The sequence below is a fragment of the Sinocyclocheilus anshuiensis genome, unplaced genomic scaffold (genome assembly GCF_001515605.1).
Source record: "Sinocyclocheilus anshuiensis isolate Anshui unplaced genomic scaffold, SAMN03320099.WGS_v1.1 scaffold292, whole genome shotgun sequence".
Lineage (NCBI taxonomy): Eukaryota > Metazoa > Chordata > Actinopteri > Cypriniformes > Cyprinidae > Sinocyclocheilus > Sinocyclocheilus anshuiensis.
In genome coordinates, this window is record NW_015555757.1 from 615,960 (window position 1) to 632,017 (window position 16,058).

The 16,058-nt window shown below is 38.1% G+C and overlaps 1 protein-coding gene across 1 annotated transcript; it reads right to left on the reverse strand.

Moving 5' to 3' along the window:
- Positions 1-76: 76 nt before the first annotated feature.
- Positions 77-10,624, reverse strand: LOC107673885 (opioid growth factor receptor-like protein 1). Its single transcript, XM_016467695.1, has 7 exons — positions 10,183-10,624; positions 8,521-8,607; positions 8,227-8,305; positions 6,423-6,501; positions 3,728-3,794; positions 3,086-3,231; positions 77-1,403 (listed from the first exon to the last, which is right to left on the reverse strand). Exons 1-7 carry the CDS (start codon positions 10,375-10,377, stop codon positions 911-913), a joined length of 1,146 nt encoding a protein of 381 aa, XP_016323181.1. The 5' UTR covers positions 10,378-10,624; the 3' UTR covers positions 77-910.
- Between the last annotated feature and the right edge of the window lie 5,434 nt (positions 10,625-16,058).

Genomic DNA, 16,058 nt, shown 5'->3' on the forward strand with positions numbered 1-16,058 from the left:
TTTCAATATATATATATATATATATATATATATATATATATATATATACACACACACACACACACACATACACACACACCGTTTGATGTGCTTTAACTAGCAAGTTATGATCGGTAAACTAGCGCGTGTTGTGCCGCCGTTTTAACTGAGGCGGTTGCTGTCACACCACATTTAGTAGAGTATACGGCATTTATTTCCATTAAAAATGAGAGCTAAGGCTTTGTTTTCAACAAACGGCTTACTGCGCGATTTCCGACTCGAAATGATAAAGCACGTCACGTATGCTTTAACAAACGAAAGAAGAGGCACTTCATATTGCAAGACGTATTCGAGAAAACTGGATTAAGATCTCACACGTACCTATAGAAACATGGAAGATCAATTACCTGAAAATTCCTGCAAGTATATTAACACTTACTACACATTATTATTATGGTCTTATACAAGGAGCTAGGAGTATCCGAATAATCAGCAAGCTCTGAACACGGAAAAGAAGACACATCTGTCTGAGAGACGGGCTTATGATTAGCAAATAAAGCCTCACCTCAAAGCCTGTACACTAAGATAATGTTCTCAAACAGGGGAAGACTGAATAGTCAAAAAGTGCAATATTTCACACAAACAATGTGCTCAGGTAGCACTTATATATACTCACACTTGTACATGTGCTAAGAACTCTCCAGAGGGCTGCAAGTAAGAATTACAGTAGAGAAATTTACCTGCTAACACTTTGAAAAGTATTCAGAGTTAAGAAAAACACCTCATATAAAAAAAAAGGCAAACAGTCAAGTTGTTCACAAAGCAAGTCCCTAAAAGGCAATAGTATGGAATAATATTGCTGTGCTATTCTTTTACCTAACTTTAAGATCATCTTAAGCTACTCTGAGAATTCCCAGAATCCCTCTCTTTCTTACAGAGGAATGGTCTCAATGTATTCTTCTAGATCTACCCTTCCCCTGCCCTCCTGCAGGACCTTGGACCCTTTCGCTGTTTTCCACTCTCCACTCTTCCTATCGTCCATATCGTCTGCCTCTCTCTCTAAGTTTCTGCCCTCCCTGGGTGACCTGGCTTTGCCCACACTCTTCTCCACCACCTCATTTTTTCCTGACTTCATCCCTGTGGATCCAGAGGCCGGAATGCGCTTCTTCTTGGGTGGCCCCCAGATGAAGTTCTCAGGCGGCTGGTAGTGGCGCTGGGCGAAGCGGAGTAGGGCGCGTCTCTGTCTGTGTTGGCGCAGTGTGTAGATGAAGTATTCCAGTGCGCTGTGACGCATGTTGGGTAAAGTGCCCTCCACCAGCGCCTCCTCCAACAGCAGACGCACCAGAGGCAGCTTGAAGCTTTCAAAGCCCAGCTCACCAAGACTCTTCAGAATGCGAGTAATACGCAGGTAATTGTGCTGCGACCTGGAAAGAAAGGAGGTCATAGGTTTCAGACAATGGCCAAAATTTTCAATTAAAGTAATATTGGTTGTTGACAAGGGAGAACATTTTATTTTTGATAAATGAACTTTGTAAGGAAGGGTCTAAGCAATATATTATAGTTACATATATAACACAAAGTTTGGTTCATTGGCATTTTTGGGGTTATACTTTTCTACCAGCTTAGCTAATACCAGTGTAAACCATCTTATGCTTCTAATTTGACAAAGGCACTTAATGAATTATATTTATTTGATGTCATTTTTTACATTGTTATCAATACCCTTATACAAATCATTATACAAAAGGCATTCAAGGCCATGCTATATTGCATACTGCAATGCCCTTTAGTTGTGACTATAATCAACTTGCTTAACAGAAAATAAACAAATTAATAAAACAAACAATATACTGTATTTATTTATGCGGTCTAGTTTCACGTATTAAGAAACCTCCAGATTATACTATAAACTTTTGTGATGAATGAATGGGCCACAGTACCAATGAACTTTGGGATACTGAAATTTATTTGACATTGGCTACACTTAGTTAGAATTTGTACAAATTGAAAATAATAATAAACTAATCTTCAATATGAGTGGATTTTTATCTTATAAGTTTAAGTTCAAAACAAGTGAAAATTTTTTTGCAGTATAACCAAAACAACGTACATTTAAAATACATTATTTGAAAACAGGCCTAAATATCAGTGTTGCTTCTCTAGTGAATTTATCTTGTTTTAAGGATTGTTAATGCATCTGTGCATGGCCTCGTTAAGGTTGCTCTGTGCCTGCTCGAAATTCAGTGTGAGGATGCAATGCTGCATAAAAGCTAAATTATGCCTGCTCAGACGCACTTCAGTCCCTAGTATCAAAGTACACAGCTGTGTATTTTCATTAAACAGTCTGTGTAAAGACACCTAAATGCCACTTCAGAAGCGCTTCTGTGCCACCTTTGCAGTGTCAATTAGATATTTTTACTGGAAAACAAGCCAAAAAGACTAAACAAAAACTCATCAAGAAGTCATTTTTGCCCACTGTAAGAGAGGAATACTCTCAGTGCACTCAAAATGACAGCGTTTTGTATAGGCTCATTCACACTGCAGACAAAGTTCATCAAGCAGTGTATATCTGCAATGTAATGTAAGTGTGTCCTCTATGGCACAGTCCTGGGGCAATGACACACAGACAGATGCGCACAGTCATCTATGTCTACGACTCAGCCCCCTGCACTGCGGATTTTATTTCGCTCCCTCCTTGCTTATCGTGCGTTCATCAAACTTGTTTGCAATTCTCCTTTTCTACATTTTCCCCCCGATCTTAATCACCATTTCACTAAATGCAAAAGTTTTTGTATCCTATTCTGTTCTTCTCTGTTCAGCCTCCTCTGTGTGCGTCTGACCCATTTCTCTGGCCCCTGCATAAGATGATCACATGACGGTGCAGTCAGGGTCATGACTGTGAAATTGTGTTGCAGGGACAGGGGACTAAGAACTCCCTGGACTGAAGCATGCTACATATGGCAGGAGACAGGAGACTAAGAGTTGAGATTGTCATGGAATGTGAAGATAACTGGTGCAGGTGGAGTAGAACATAATGGTAAGAAGAAATAAATTATAGAGTAGAAAATACTTTAAAAAACAACAGAAAACCAGAAAGACAACTCACTCATTCAGGTGCTGGAAGCGATCTTGCCAGTTTGGGGCCCGAGCCACATTCCCGTTTTTATCCAGGAGCTTGATTCCAAAGAAATCCAACATGATCGTATATGCTAGGAGGAAGCGTCTCTTGGCTTCTCGAGTGCTTTGGAATTCCTGTTGAAAACAAAAACTCACCTGGTTTAAAGCTGATCTGCACAGTGACTACAAAAGGTTATTTTGATTGACTGAATAAAACAGAGGCAGCATGAGACTAAAAACACAGAATGTGCCACTTCCTAAAACCTATTTATGGATGTTCTGACACCCCTGACTACTGTAGGTGATATTACACTATTAAAAATAAAGGTTCCAATTAGAACCAAAGGGGTTTACAGCCTAATATATTTGGAGTTTCATAAAAATGTTTTATGCTCTAGTTATTTTTATATTAACCAACCTTTAAACACCCCAAAATCAAAACACTTATTTAAAGCACTTATTTTTTTTATTGCATCCAGGGAACCATACTGTCAACTCAAGACCTTATACAGCAAAAAATAAATAAATAAAAAGAAGGAAGTTCTTTGCTATGAAGAACCACAGAAGAACCTTTATTTTAAAGAGTATACATGTCTTGACTGTTCTTTCGTGTTTGACTTTAGCAGCATACCTTTATCTCATCCTGAGTGAGTTCTTGAGCATAAAAATTTAGGCCTTGTTCTCTGAGTGGGAAGAGCCTGTAACGGCAGCAAAGAAACATGTTAGGATCTAGCTCTGAATTTATCATTATTTATCAATTAGAGACACGACTGACAATGCTGGATAAACATTTTCAAACACATCATATTTTGGGTTAGGTTTATTTTGAGTAACTTTTGCGAATCATTTAGAAATGATTAATTTCAACATATGTGTGTACATCTCCTTGCATTGAAGGTATGCATTTTCATGCATTACCTAGGAATCAAACCCATGTCCTTGAAGTTGCTCTACTGTTTGAACTACAGGAATATAGTTATTTACTATAATTAAATTGTATTAGCCTATATCATATGCTGTATATCAACCATATCAAGTTCCCTAGTTATCAGTATTGGCACTGGACATTGACAAACCCATATCATACCCGTATTCATAAAACATTAAATGAAAATGAATAACGGTAAGAGTGTAGATAACATAATTAATGATTTAAGACAATAAATCATGATGATTTAATTAGCACCACAAATAAATCATGCTGGAACAGGCAAAAGTGACCATCACTAGGATATAGCGAAGAGGACTAGGGAGAGAGAAAAGACAAACACACACACACAAAATGCAATAAAGGATAAATTTCTCCCTGTCAGCTGTTTGATCCTACATGTTGCTGACCACTGGCAAAGGACAACCCGCACACCTCGGCACATCTTTCTTCCCCTTCTTCTCTCGTTTCTCTTTTTCTCTGAAGCCACAAACTTCTGGCTGGCAAGCTTTCGCTGTCACCTCATCTTAATTTACTTAAAGAGGCAAAATGCTAGCGATCTGTCTGCTTGCACTCACTTGTGTTTTAACATTCACTAATTGATATTATGCAAATAGCCCTGCAAGCATACGGAGTGTGAAAAAATGAGTAGGGGGAATGAGAGAAGCTAATCTCTTTTTCCTTGGCAGGTGGGGGTGCCAAGGTACGATTGGCAGCATATGCGTGAAGCCTGATTTTAAAATTGTGTTGTTATTTCACGCAGGCTTGGGGCATCATGTCCTCCCCCTCTTCCTCACCGTCAACGCTCATAATAACAGCACAGCCAGGAATGAACAGGAGCTTCAGCTCTGGGAGTGTGTGAGGTAACGGCACCCTACTGAGAACTTTACAAGAGCGCATGATGTAAAACCACTTTTTAACCTCTGTACAACCTTCAACATTCACTGAATGTTACATTGCCAGCAGATTAATTCATTACTGTTTCTTCCTTGGTGACGTAGTTATTGTATAATAGTTATTTTCAAAATGAATAAGAGGTTAAAAAAAGAGGATGACTAAAGCATGAAATAAAAAAGCATGATGTCGGTTTGTAGGCCAACCCGAAAGGCTAATTTTAACAGTTTTGTTTTTTTTGACTGAGAAGAAAAAGGTCTGTGGTTAACATTATTTGAGAAGACTTTCATGTCATGTTCTACAATAGAAATTACACACATTTATACCTCAAGCGTGAATATTGAAGGTGACATCATGTGAAAGTCTCTTAAAAGTAAAGTTATCGACCTTCTTTTACTGCGAAAACCCATTAGAAATTTTCGAGGAAAGCCATGGCTCAAAATGCTAATTCTCTTCCAGGTTTTAGGCCTACAGCTCTGTTTAAAGGACCGATAAGGCCAAAAGGAAATGCTTTTTACTTGTCTAGCCAATAGTAGCATGAAGCAAAAGCAGGAGACACATATTGTCCTTCAAAGATTCTCACATTAGACCTTATCTTATGCACCAACTGCAATCTGAATAGGACTCATTTCACCTATTAGTTACATTACTGGTGATGTGATTGTTCAGTATTTTTCTCCAGTTGACCTTGAACAAGTTCCTCTTTTATTATATGAACGATATAATCATCATCAGAATCTGAAAGAGGTGCTGAGTATTTCTCTCAGTCTTCTGTTACAAATATGAAATATGCCTTTTCATTTCTCAAAATATACTACAAAAAGTGTATGAATTTCGAAAAGCAGGAAAGCAGCTGGATGCTGTTTTACTATAGTGCCTGTATGATGTTTAATTAATCATGCTTGATTTAATCTCAAATTCTTAGAAAAGCTTACATCCATTCATATAACTTATCTTCTGCCATTAAGATAAAGTCTTTATCGTTTGCATCTTTAATGTTAGGAAAATGGACAATTTAATCAGGAAATGCCCTCAAGTCATAGACATTCCCCAAAGCTTCTTCAGTTACTAAAGAGATGATGTCAGCCAAAGTGGTCTATTAATATTTAAGCAACGTTAAACATTAAAGAAACTTTTATCTAATGTAGTCCTAAGGCCATCTTTTCTCAACAAAAAGGATGTTATTTACCCCTTCACCTGCAGGTACCACAGTTGTGCTGATTTTGTCTTTATATCTGCCTTTATCCGCTCATGCCCTTGTTTGATTTTGCCTTGATCTACAGAATTTTGTTTTGAACAGATGGTAAAGAAAAGCATATTTAATCCATGTCTTGCCGTCCAAAAATCCCTCATGCACATATTAGCATGCAACTTTCTCTGTTCTTTGAACAAGCAATAATAATAATATAATAAGTGGCTGGTCTCAGTTATTAAGCATTATTAAGCAATTACTAGGCGCTTTATTTGCTCTTATAGAAGCTGGAATATTGAAGAAATGTCTTACCACTGAATGTATGTGTGATTGTGCTCTAATTTTTCATAGTCGCCCCTCCATTTAGTGAGGATTTCTTCAATATAAATACCTACGGGGACAGAGAGAAAAATAATAAATCATCACAACAGGCCAAGCTCAGCATTAGCCACTTAAAACTCTATTAAACAGGACGGTTCACCAAAAAAGGAAAATTCTCTCAAGATTTACTCAAAAGCCTATGACTTTATTTCTTCCATGGAACATACAAGACTTAAAAAGAAAGCAAAAGCACCATAAATGTATCATAACTGTATTCCATAAGACCAAAATTTAAGTCGTAATTTCATCATTTTTTCTTCCAGTGAGCTATCAAGCTGAGAATTACTAGGGCCTGATCACTGAATCATTGAGTTGAACAGTCATATCTGTGAACAAATCATTCAGACCAATGTGTACCAGATCAAATTATTCATTTAAAAGATTTGATTAAAAATAATGGTTCATTCACATATGAGTCAAGATAGGACAGCGTGTTGTTTCAGATCAGAGCGCAAACATACAGTAGGTCATCCCTGACATGGAAACAGGGAGATCTCAGGGGGACACAGAGCACAGCAGTGTGTGTGTGTGTGTGTGTGTGTCCTTCTGCCTAAACAGCAGTGAAGCAGTTATGCTGCCATTAAATGCTTGCACAACAGATCCAGTTAATTCTCAAACATGCCCACAATAACCAATCAATGGCTCCTCTGAGATGTCTTCACTATCTGCCTGCCCAAACTGGCCCCGCAGGGAAAACATTCAGCTAATGAAGCACTCCACAACCCATGTTCTTCCCTCACACCAGCTGGCATGTGTATTCGGTTGTAAAAACTGCTTTATGTTCATTTGGGTATAAATGTTCTTGCAGGAAGTATGTTCATGTCTTTGTGTATTGTAATATTCATGTGTTGTTACCAAATATATTCTCAGGTTATATTAATCCAAAGCAATTTTCAGAACATGTCTAATGCAACAAAGCAATAGTTCAATCAAAAATGAAAATCAGTCATTATTTACTCACCCTCATGTTGTTCCAAACTCGTATGCTATTATTTTTTCTACGGATACAGAATACAGAAGGATACATTTTAATGTAGAAACTCCTCTTTTCCATAAAAAAAAGAGAAAAGCTGAGAACCTAGAATAAAGACAAATGCTGTATGAGAGTATAAAAATATTTTTTTAACTTTTAGGTTATTTATCAGCCAATCCAGCGAGCTCTCAATTCAAGAATCTAAACAAATTCTTTAAAAAAAGCTCGAAATAATGATTTGTTCACCCAAAAAGAGGAACATGTACATTCTTCTAAATTTATTTAGTATCCCACAGAAAAAATAACAGCACACAAATTTGAAATAATGACAGAATTTTCATTTTTGGGTACTATTACTTGAAGTGTTTTAAACAAGGATAAAATGTTTCTAAAATGACTCTCCGGCTCATGGATCATCTGTGTAAACCATGTTTGAATCTTATTGGATTACCAGCCCAGATCATTATTTGCGCCAACGCTTCTGTTCCTGAAATGGCTTTGTTATTACTGCGAAAAAAAGTTCCGTAACAATTAAGGCACAGTGTCATTATGAGAAATAAGGGACTTCCAGGGAGGAAGTTCCTTTAATATAATAGTGATTTAAAAACAATAAAACAGATTTGTTTGGCAAACATTTTGAACCCCATACAATGCTGTCCTAGAAAGAACAGCAATAATATTAGGTCATTATTGAAGAATACAGGAAACAGTATGAAAAGACAAAAGAAAGTCATTAAAACTAAAAAGCAAACACGCACTCACCATCCGGCACCAGGGGGATCTTATTCAGATAGAACCTCAGATTGCGGTATTCGTTCAGACGACGAGGCTCCTTGTAGTTCTGAGCAACAGAATCACAGAATAAAACCAGGACAGAAGGATAGAGAGAGAGAGAGAGAGAGAGAGAGAGAGAGAGAGAGGAAAAATCCTGTATATCTGGCCTCTACTATGTTTTCTGCTGACTATACTGCAATATTTCCTGCAAATTTCATATTCAAAGATGATCGGCCTTCGAGCTCTGTGTGAAATCTGAAGAGAGTAGACGTAACTCTTTACCGGATAACTGTGCCGATACTTGTACAAGTCCTTTGCGGCGTAAAAGCTCCTTTTCATCCTAGTAGAGGACTCCATCATGTCACCAAACTGTGAGAGGAAAGGAGAGAGAGGAGTGGAATGGTTACATAGGCAGTGAGAGTGTATGAATGACTTCACTCATCAGCATCTGAGCTACATTGTCACTGCTCTTCCCTATTGGGATGCAAAGGCTGTTAGACAAGAGAGAAGAGCTCCATTTTGTAGACTATGTTCTTTTTCTCTAACTAATTCATGACCATTTTTAGCTCTCAGCCTCTTGTGCTGTTCAAACACTGAACACCTTTACGGTTGAGTGAAAGCACAGCACAGAAGACTTGCACTCTTACACACAACATGATGCCGTTTGCTAATTGGGGCCAATGACATAATGAAAGGCATATGAAGCTTATTAATTAATAACATTAAATGTACTTATATAATTTTGTATTAAATAATATAACAGTCTTTGATGGAGGGCTCACAAAAACAAAACTATAATGGTGAATGTGAAAAGCTGTTATCAAAATCTAAGCTTCAAATTAATAAAAAATCCAATTTCCTTCTTCTGCTGATAGGAAATTCAACAGAGCAAATTTCCCATGAGGAAATAGGTCACATTGAACAGGTCGCAGTCTCAGTGGCCTTAAAATCCAGAAACCTAGAGAGAACATGAGCCATTTTAAAACAAATGACATCTAACAAGGCCAAAGATACAATGCTTCAACCCTCCTATTGCCCTAAGAAAAGTTAACTCTTAGATACAACACTGACAAAGAGTGCCCCTTTTCTTGGTTAATTTTAAACATTTTTGGCATTTCATATTATATCATGTATATTATAATAATGTCTGCATTATTTTTCTATTAATGAATGGTGTGTATCTCAGAGCTACACTTTCAGCTATGTATTTCACAAATAAAATTATAAGGGGCCTTTTACATGGGGTGCCCATTATACCCCATCATATGCGTGAGGGACTAAATGTTGGGATGAAAATGTATAAACAAAATTATGTAGACAGATAAATAAATAAACTAGTGTTACTTAAAGCTACAGAACATGCTGAAAAGCCAAAGGTGAAATGTCATAGATGGTTCTTCAAATATGGGTCAAATAGCTATTTTTTTTAATATAAAATATACTTTTATTGTTTTTTTTTTGTTATTATTATTAGTATTAGATATCACTAACAATGTCACAAAGCCTACATCCAGTTATTAAAACTATGAGGTATTTATAGCGTCATGCAGAAAACAGAACAAAACTGACTGACACGATAATAGAGCCCATCGCAACTGCGACTCTGCTGGAAATGTGCTCGGTATTTAGCTAATGTTTTACCCTAAATGTTCAATTTTCAGTTTAGCGCCGTGTTCTTTACAGCTGTACATCGCTATTTTAATAATACTTACATGATGATGATTGGTTGACATTGCCCACGCTTTAGGCAAGCACAGCAAGCGTGCTTATTCCACATGGATTTACACAGATTTAAATATCAACACCACAATCATTACTACACGCTGTCTTCTTTGGTGCAACTGACTCTACGCTTACAATTCCTACAAATGCGCATATAATTACCGTTTTTATGGTTATTGTCTCTTCTTTGTTATCTTTCAGTGCTCGTGTATGATGAGGTACCTTCGGTGATCCGTGATCCAGCTGTTCGGCATCTCTGACTGCATCCGCCGGGCTCATGGATTCGGAGATGCCGCTGTCCTCCTCCTCTCCTCCCGGCTGAAGCTCGTCGCTCTCTGAGTCCGTTTCCCACGTCGAGTCGCATTCTTCCACTGTGCTCGGCTCCTTATATCTCCAGCTGCCCATCAGATTGCCCATTTAAACCCTGTCCACCGTGCCTACATAGTTTAAAATCCTCGTTCGGCTCAGGATCGAGCTTCAATATGATGTAGAACTGGCGTTCGGGTCGCTTTTATGTGACTAATGGGGGGATTTCCAGTGCTGTGATGAGAACACACCCCCTTCTGCCCAGAGATCAGCACGAGATGATGAGGAGGAGGATGATGAGGTGCTCTCAGCATCATTTAAGGCGTCTCTATACAGCTGAATTAAGGCTGCTCTGAGTCTGCTGCAAAGTCTGTGTAAATACACAATGACAGTAGATGTAATGCTATTTACAGAAGCTAAGCTGTTTTGATGCTGCATCAGTGCATTACACTTTGCCATGGACTTTACAGAGCATGCATTTTTTAAAATGCATGATTTCATAACTTTATTTAAAAACAATCTTGGCAGCCTTAAACTTTGTCATTATACAGAGCATGCATTTTTAAATGCATTATTTCATTACTTTATGTCTTGGTTTCAAATGTCTATTAAGCCTAAAAAATATTCAAAAGTTTAGTGCTTTTTTATTGATGTTTTTGAAAGAAGTCTCTTATGCTCACTGAGGCTGCATTTATTTGATCCAAAATACAGTAAAAACAGTAATATTTACAATATAAAATCTTTTTATATCTATTTGAATATATTTTAAAAAGTAATTTATTAATGTGATGTAAAACTGAATTTTTAGCAGCCAAGACTCCAGTCTTCAGTGTCACATGATCCTTCAGAAAAGTGCTCAAGAAACTTTTCTTACTATTATCAATGTAGAAAACAGTTGTGCTGCTTGATATTTTTGTGGAAATCGTGATACTTTTTTTTTTTTTTAGGAATAATTAATAGAAAGAACAGGTTTTAATGGTTTACAATTGTTTACTGTTTTTAACCAATTTAATTCATAATTGCAGAATGAAAGTATTAATTTCTAAAAAAAAAAAAAAACGGTCGCGTATAGACCTTATGTAGCCTCGAACCCTTTTTAGCACTGCTTTTATTGTCTTCTGCCTTCCGTTTGAATTTCCATTGGATGAAGGTAAGGTTGTACGAATTTATGAATGAACCGCTCGTTTTAAAATCTTCCTGGTCTACTGAGATTTGTTATGACATCCACTTCGAACATTACAATGCATGGTTTCGTTAACGCTACAATATGTAAGTCAGAGCCGAGTGGCCCTATACGCTCACTACGCAAGTTGCATAGGGCCCCGCAAATTACGCAAGACTCCACCTCCGGTGCAATCTGGTGCAGAGAAGGGGAAAAATAGGAAGGAAAGTCAGCCAGATAAGGGCAAGTGATGAATTTCGAAAAGATGTTGTTGAAATGGTGGTTTCATCGTGTTTTGTCGATTTAATTAGGCGTTTCGTGAGCACTTTGAAGATCCTGTGCCAGTGTAACAACAGTGCCAGTGTCGTGCATGGTGTTATCGTGGGCACTTCAAAATATGTGAATAATTCTATATACCTTATTATCTGAATTGTTTAGATTTTTAGAATGCATATTAGCTTATTTATAAATTTATACATATATTCATATTAGCAACCAGATAAATTTGACAGCACTGCGTGTTTGCTATGTGAAATTTCAGTCTGATTTTCGCATTGATCTGAACAAAATCAGCAGATGGGCTGAATAAAAATGCAAGTTCATTCTCTGACAGATGTTCATTCTCTGACAAATACAGCAGTTACCATGGTTACCCACTACACAAAGCAGCGCTTTAAGCATAGATATGTATCCACCTTGTTTTTCCTGTAAGAGTGGGCAAATTTCCATTTGTAAATTTAATGAGTCTGGCTTCCAGTGTCATTCGCTTCCAGCTATTTACCTGTACAAAACAGCTCGTTTGCTGCTTGATATTACAAACTGATGTGTCTTACCATAATATTTTAATGTATTGTCTTAATTATGAACACATTGGTTTGTAGTGCAGTTTTACCGTTTACTGCACTTTGTTATTCTTCTCGTTATTTCCCTACAGCGGCTAATGAAGCGGAAGTCTCGCACATTCACAGAAAACGTGTACTTCCGCATTGAAAAATAAGGTGGATAGGTAGATTCCATAGTCGACCGCAATCTTGGAACAGTCAGTGTGTCATTGTCACTCACTATAAAAATGAGTTTCACGATGCCACGACAACATTGCGCAGCCTCTTGGTTTCAAAACTGCCAAAATATAAATTCCTGAAGAAATCGGATAAACTTTCACAGGTAAGAATGTGTGTGGTATTTTTTTATATGTATTAACTCAACATTACAGGTTTTTAAACTGTACCTTTTAAATGTTATGTTAGCTAACGGCTACGTCTTGTTGTATTGTGTTAGTTTAGTAAAATCATCTGCTGAAGTCTATTGCAGATATAGATATTAGGGATGGTAAGATTCACCGATTTGCATCGGTGCATCGGCATAAAAGTTAACGATGTGATGCATCAATTTAAAAAAATGTGATCTGAACAAAATCAGCAGACGGGCTGAATAAAAATGCAAGTTCATTCTCTGACAGATGTTGATTCTCTGACAAATAGCAGTTACCATGGTTACCTACTACACAAAGCAGCGCTGCAAGCATAGATATGTATCCACCTTATTTTTAGCAGCAGCGCTGCTTTGTGTAGTGGGTAACCATGGTAACAATTGTATCCAAATGTCGGAGAAAGTGAAAATGCAGTCGCACAGAACTTTCAAACTGGTCGTGAAGCAAACGTTCCCTTCGGCTTATTCACCATGGCAAAATTAATGATTTGACTTAATATAATGAATGTATGAATTTATCCACACAAAACAAATGACCCCCTAAATAAAGCATAGTAGGTTTTATGGGGCTAATCAATGTACATAATTATTTAATAATTATAAAATAATTATTTCTGCCATAATTATTCTAAAGCGCCATTTTATAGAAATACTGTAGTGTTTACAGAATAACGTTAAAATAGTAGGAAAATATTGGTAATTCTGACCTCGCGCTCATAGTTTTGATTAGAATACATCACATCCAGTCGGGCGGTCGCATACAGTCTAACCGCAGAAGTTCAAATATTTTAACGCATCCAAATATCAAATCGGATCCGAATTTTCCGTATACGCATATGATCGGAACTCCACACAGCTAAACTGGAACTGATGGACATCTTTATTGTGGATTTAATTGACTGGTTTGGGGAGGTAATACCCAATTCTCCTGAGTTTCCTATGTCTCCTGAGTCTCCAATGGTTCCGCCCAGCCCTGAATCTCCTCTGTCTCTGCTGGTTCTGCCCAGCCCTGAATCTCCTGAGCTTCCCGTGTCTCCCGAGTTCCCACCCAGCCTCCCTCTCCCACCTCCTCTCCTGCCTTCTCTCCTGCCTTCTCTCCTAAAACCAGCCAGTTCCTCAGCCCTGTCTCCGCTGGTTCCTGTGGTCCTCCGACCCATCGGCTCTGCCTTGGCTCCTTGCTCCCTTGTCTCCTCCGTGGCCCATCATCCCACTGGCTCCACTGGGCTCCCTCATCCCTCCGGCTCTGTCTTGGTCAGTCTTCCTCCGCTACGGGATTCCACTCCTCCGGCTTCGCCTCGTCCCTCCATCCTTCTGGCTCCTTTCCTCCAGCTCCAATGTTGTCCCCAGTCGCTTCAGCTCTGTCGTGGCCTAACGGGTCCCTGTTTCTGCCTCACTCGCATGACTGACAGCTCTGCCTTGGCCCTCTGGAGTCACCCTGGCTCTTCATCTGCTCTGCTCCACCTGGGTCTCCACCTCCAGTGGCTCCATCTCCATCGCTCGTCCACATGGTGTTGTTAAGGCCTTCTCCACCATGGCTCCTCCGTCCCTCGACTCCACCATAGGCCTCAGTCCTGGCTGTTCCCTGGATCTCCACCTGGCTCCTCCCACAGTCAGCTCCACCCTGGTCTCTCCATCCACCTTCTCCCCTGGTTCCCTGTCCTGCATGTCCTCCACGTCCTCCTCCAGAGCCCCCTCCCTCCCACCTCAGATGGACTCTTTGCGGCGCAAGGCTGCACCTTCCGAGAGGGGGAGCTACTGTCACATTAATGGACTTTTGGTTGTGTTTCTCTGTTTCTGTTCTCCTGCCTTGTTTAGTTCCTTTCCCCTTTTTCTAATTGGTCCTGATTTGTTTCTATGGTTACTTATGATCTGCAACTGTCACTCATTCTTTAGACTCCACACTGTTCAGTCGCTGCTGTTTTTTTTCTTTACCATTGTGTGTGCTACGTTTGCTCCTGCGATTCTCCTGTGTGTATTCCTTGTGGATTTATAATTAAAAGACTATTTTTGGATTATACTCCTTCGTTGTGTGCTTTAAATAGCACTACACGTGACAGTAACATATCGGCTAAATCCATGAGTATAATATTTGTCAAGGACAAATATCAAAGCAAGGAAATCATGCAAATCATGTCTGTTTTACTAGCTCACATTTTCTGTCAGAATGTTTGCATAAACATTTTCAAACACTAAAATGCATTAAAGGTCATGTATGGAAACACTTATTTCCCAAGAACAGTGGTTCTTGGATTCAAAAAGGTTGGAAACCGTTCAAATCAAGAGCAGTCAGGTTTCTAGCTCTGAATCAAGTAGAGAAAACAGAAATAACTCATCATCTTATTTCTTTAGACTCCACACTGTTAAATGTTTGTCACTCCTCACGATTGTTAAATGTATGGTTTACCCTAAAATGAAAGTTTGCTGAAAATTTACTCATGCTCAGGTCATCAAAGATGTACAGGTGCATCTCAATAAATTAGAATGTCGTGGAAAAGTTCATTTATTTCAGTAATTCAACTCAAATTGTGAAACTCATGTATTAAATAAATTAAATGCACACAGACTGAAGTAGTTCTTTGGTTCTTTTAATTGTGATGATTTTGGCTCACATTTAACAAAAACCCACCAATTCACTATCTCAACAAATTAGAATATGGTGACATGCCAATCAGCTAATCAACTCAAAACACCTGCAACGGTTTCCTGAGCCTTCAAAATGGTCTCTCAGTTTGGTTCACTAGGCTACACAATCATGGGGAAGACTGCTGATCTGTTCTAATTTATTGAGATGCACCTGTAGATGAGTTTGTTTTTTCATCAGAACAGATCTGGAGAATTTTAAATTTAATTTAGCTCAATCCATTTTTAAAGAGCCACTACAGTCTTAAAAATAAAGGTGATTCACGATGCCATAGAAGAACCTTTTTGTCTAAATGGTTCCATAAAGAACCTTTAATATCTGAAGAACGGTTCTTTAAAGAACCTTTGACTGAATGGTTCTTTGTGGAACCAAAAATGGTTCTTCAATGGCATCGCTGTGAAGAACCTTTTAAGCACCTTTATTTTTAAGAGTGTAATACCTTTATTGTAGATGATGATATAAACAACACGTCATTTGTCCAAATTTGTCCTCCGGGAAATTGATCCTTCAGAAATCATTCTAATATGCTGATTTGGTGTTAAAGAAACATTTCTTATTATTGTCAACTGAAAACAATTGAAGCATCCAGTTTAGCAGTTCTGCTTTATATTTGTGTGGATACGTTGTGATACTTTTTTTTTTTTTTGCATTCGTTTGCAACATTATAAATGTCTTTACTGTCACTTTTGATCATTTTAATGCATCCTTGCTAAGGAAAAGTATACATTCCTTAAAACATTTTTTTATAATAATCTTACTCCAAACTCTTGAATGGTAGTG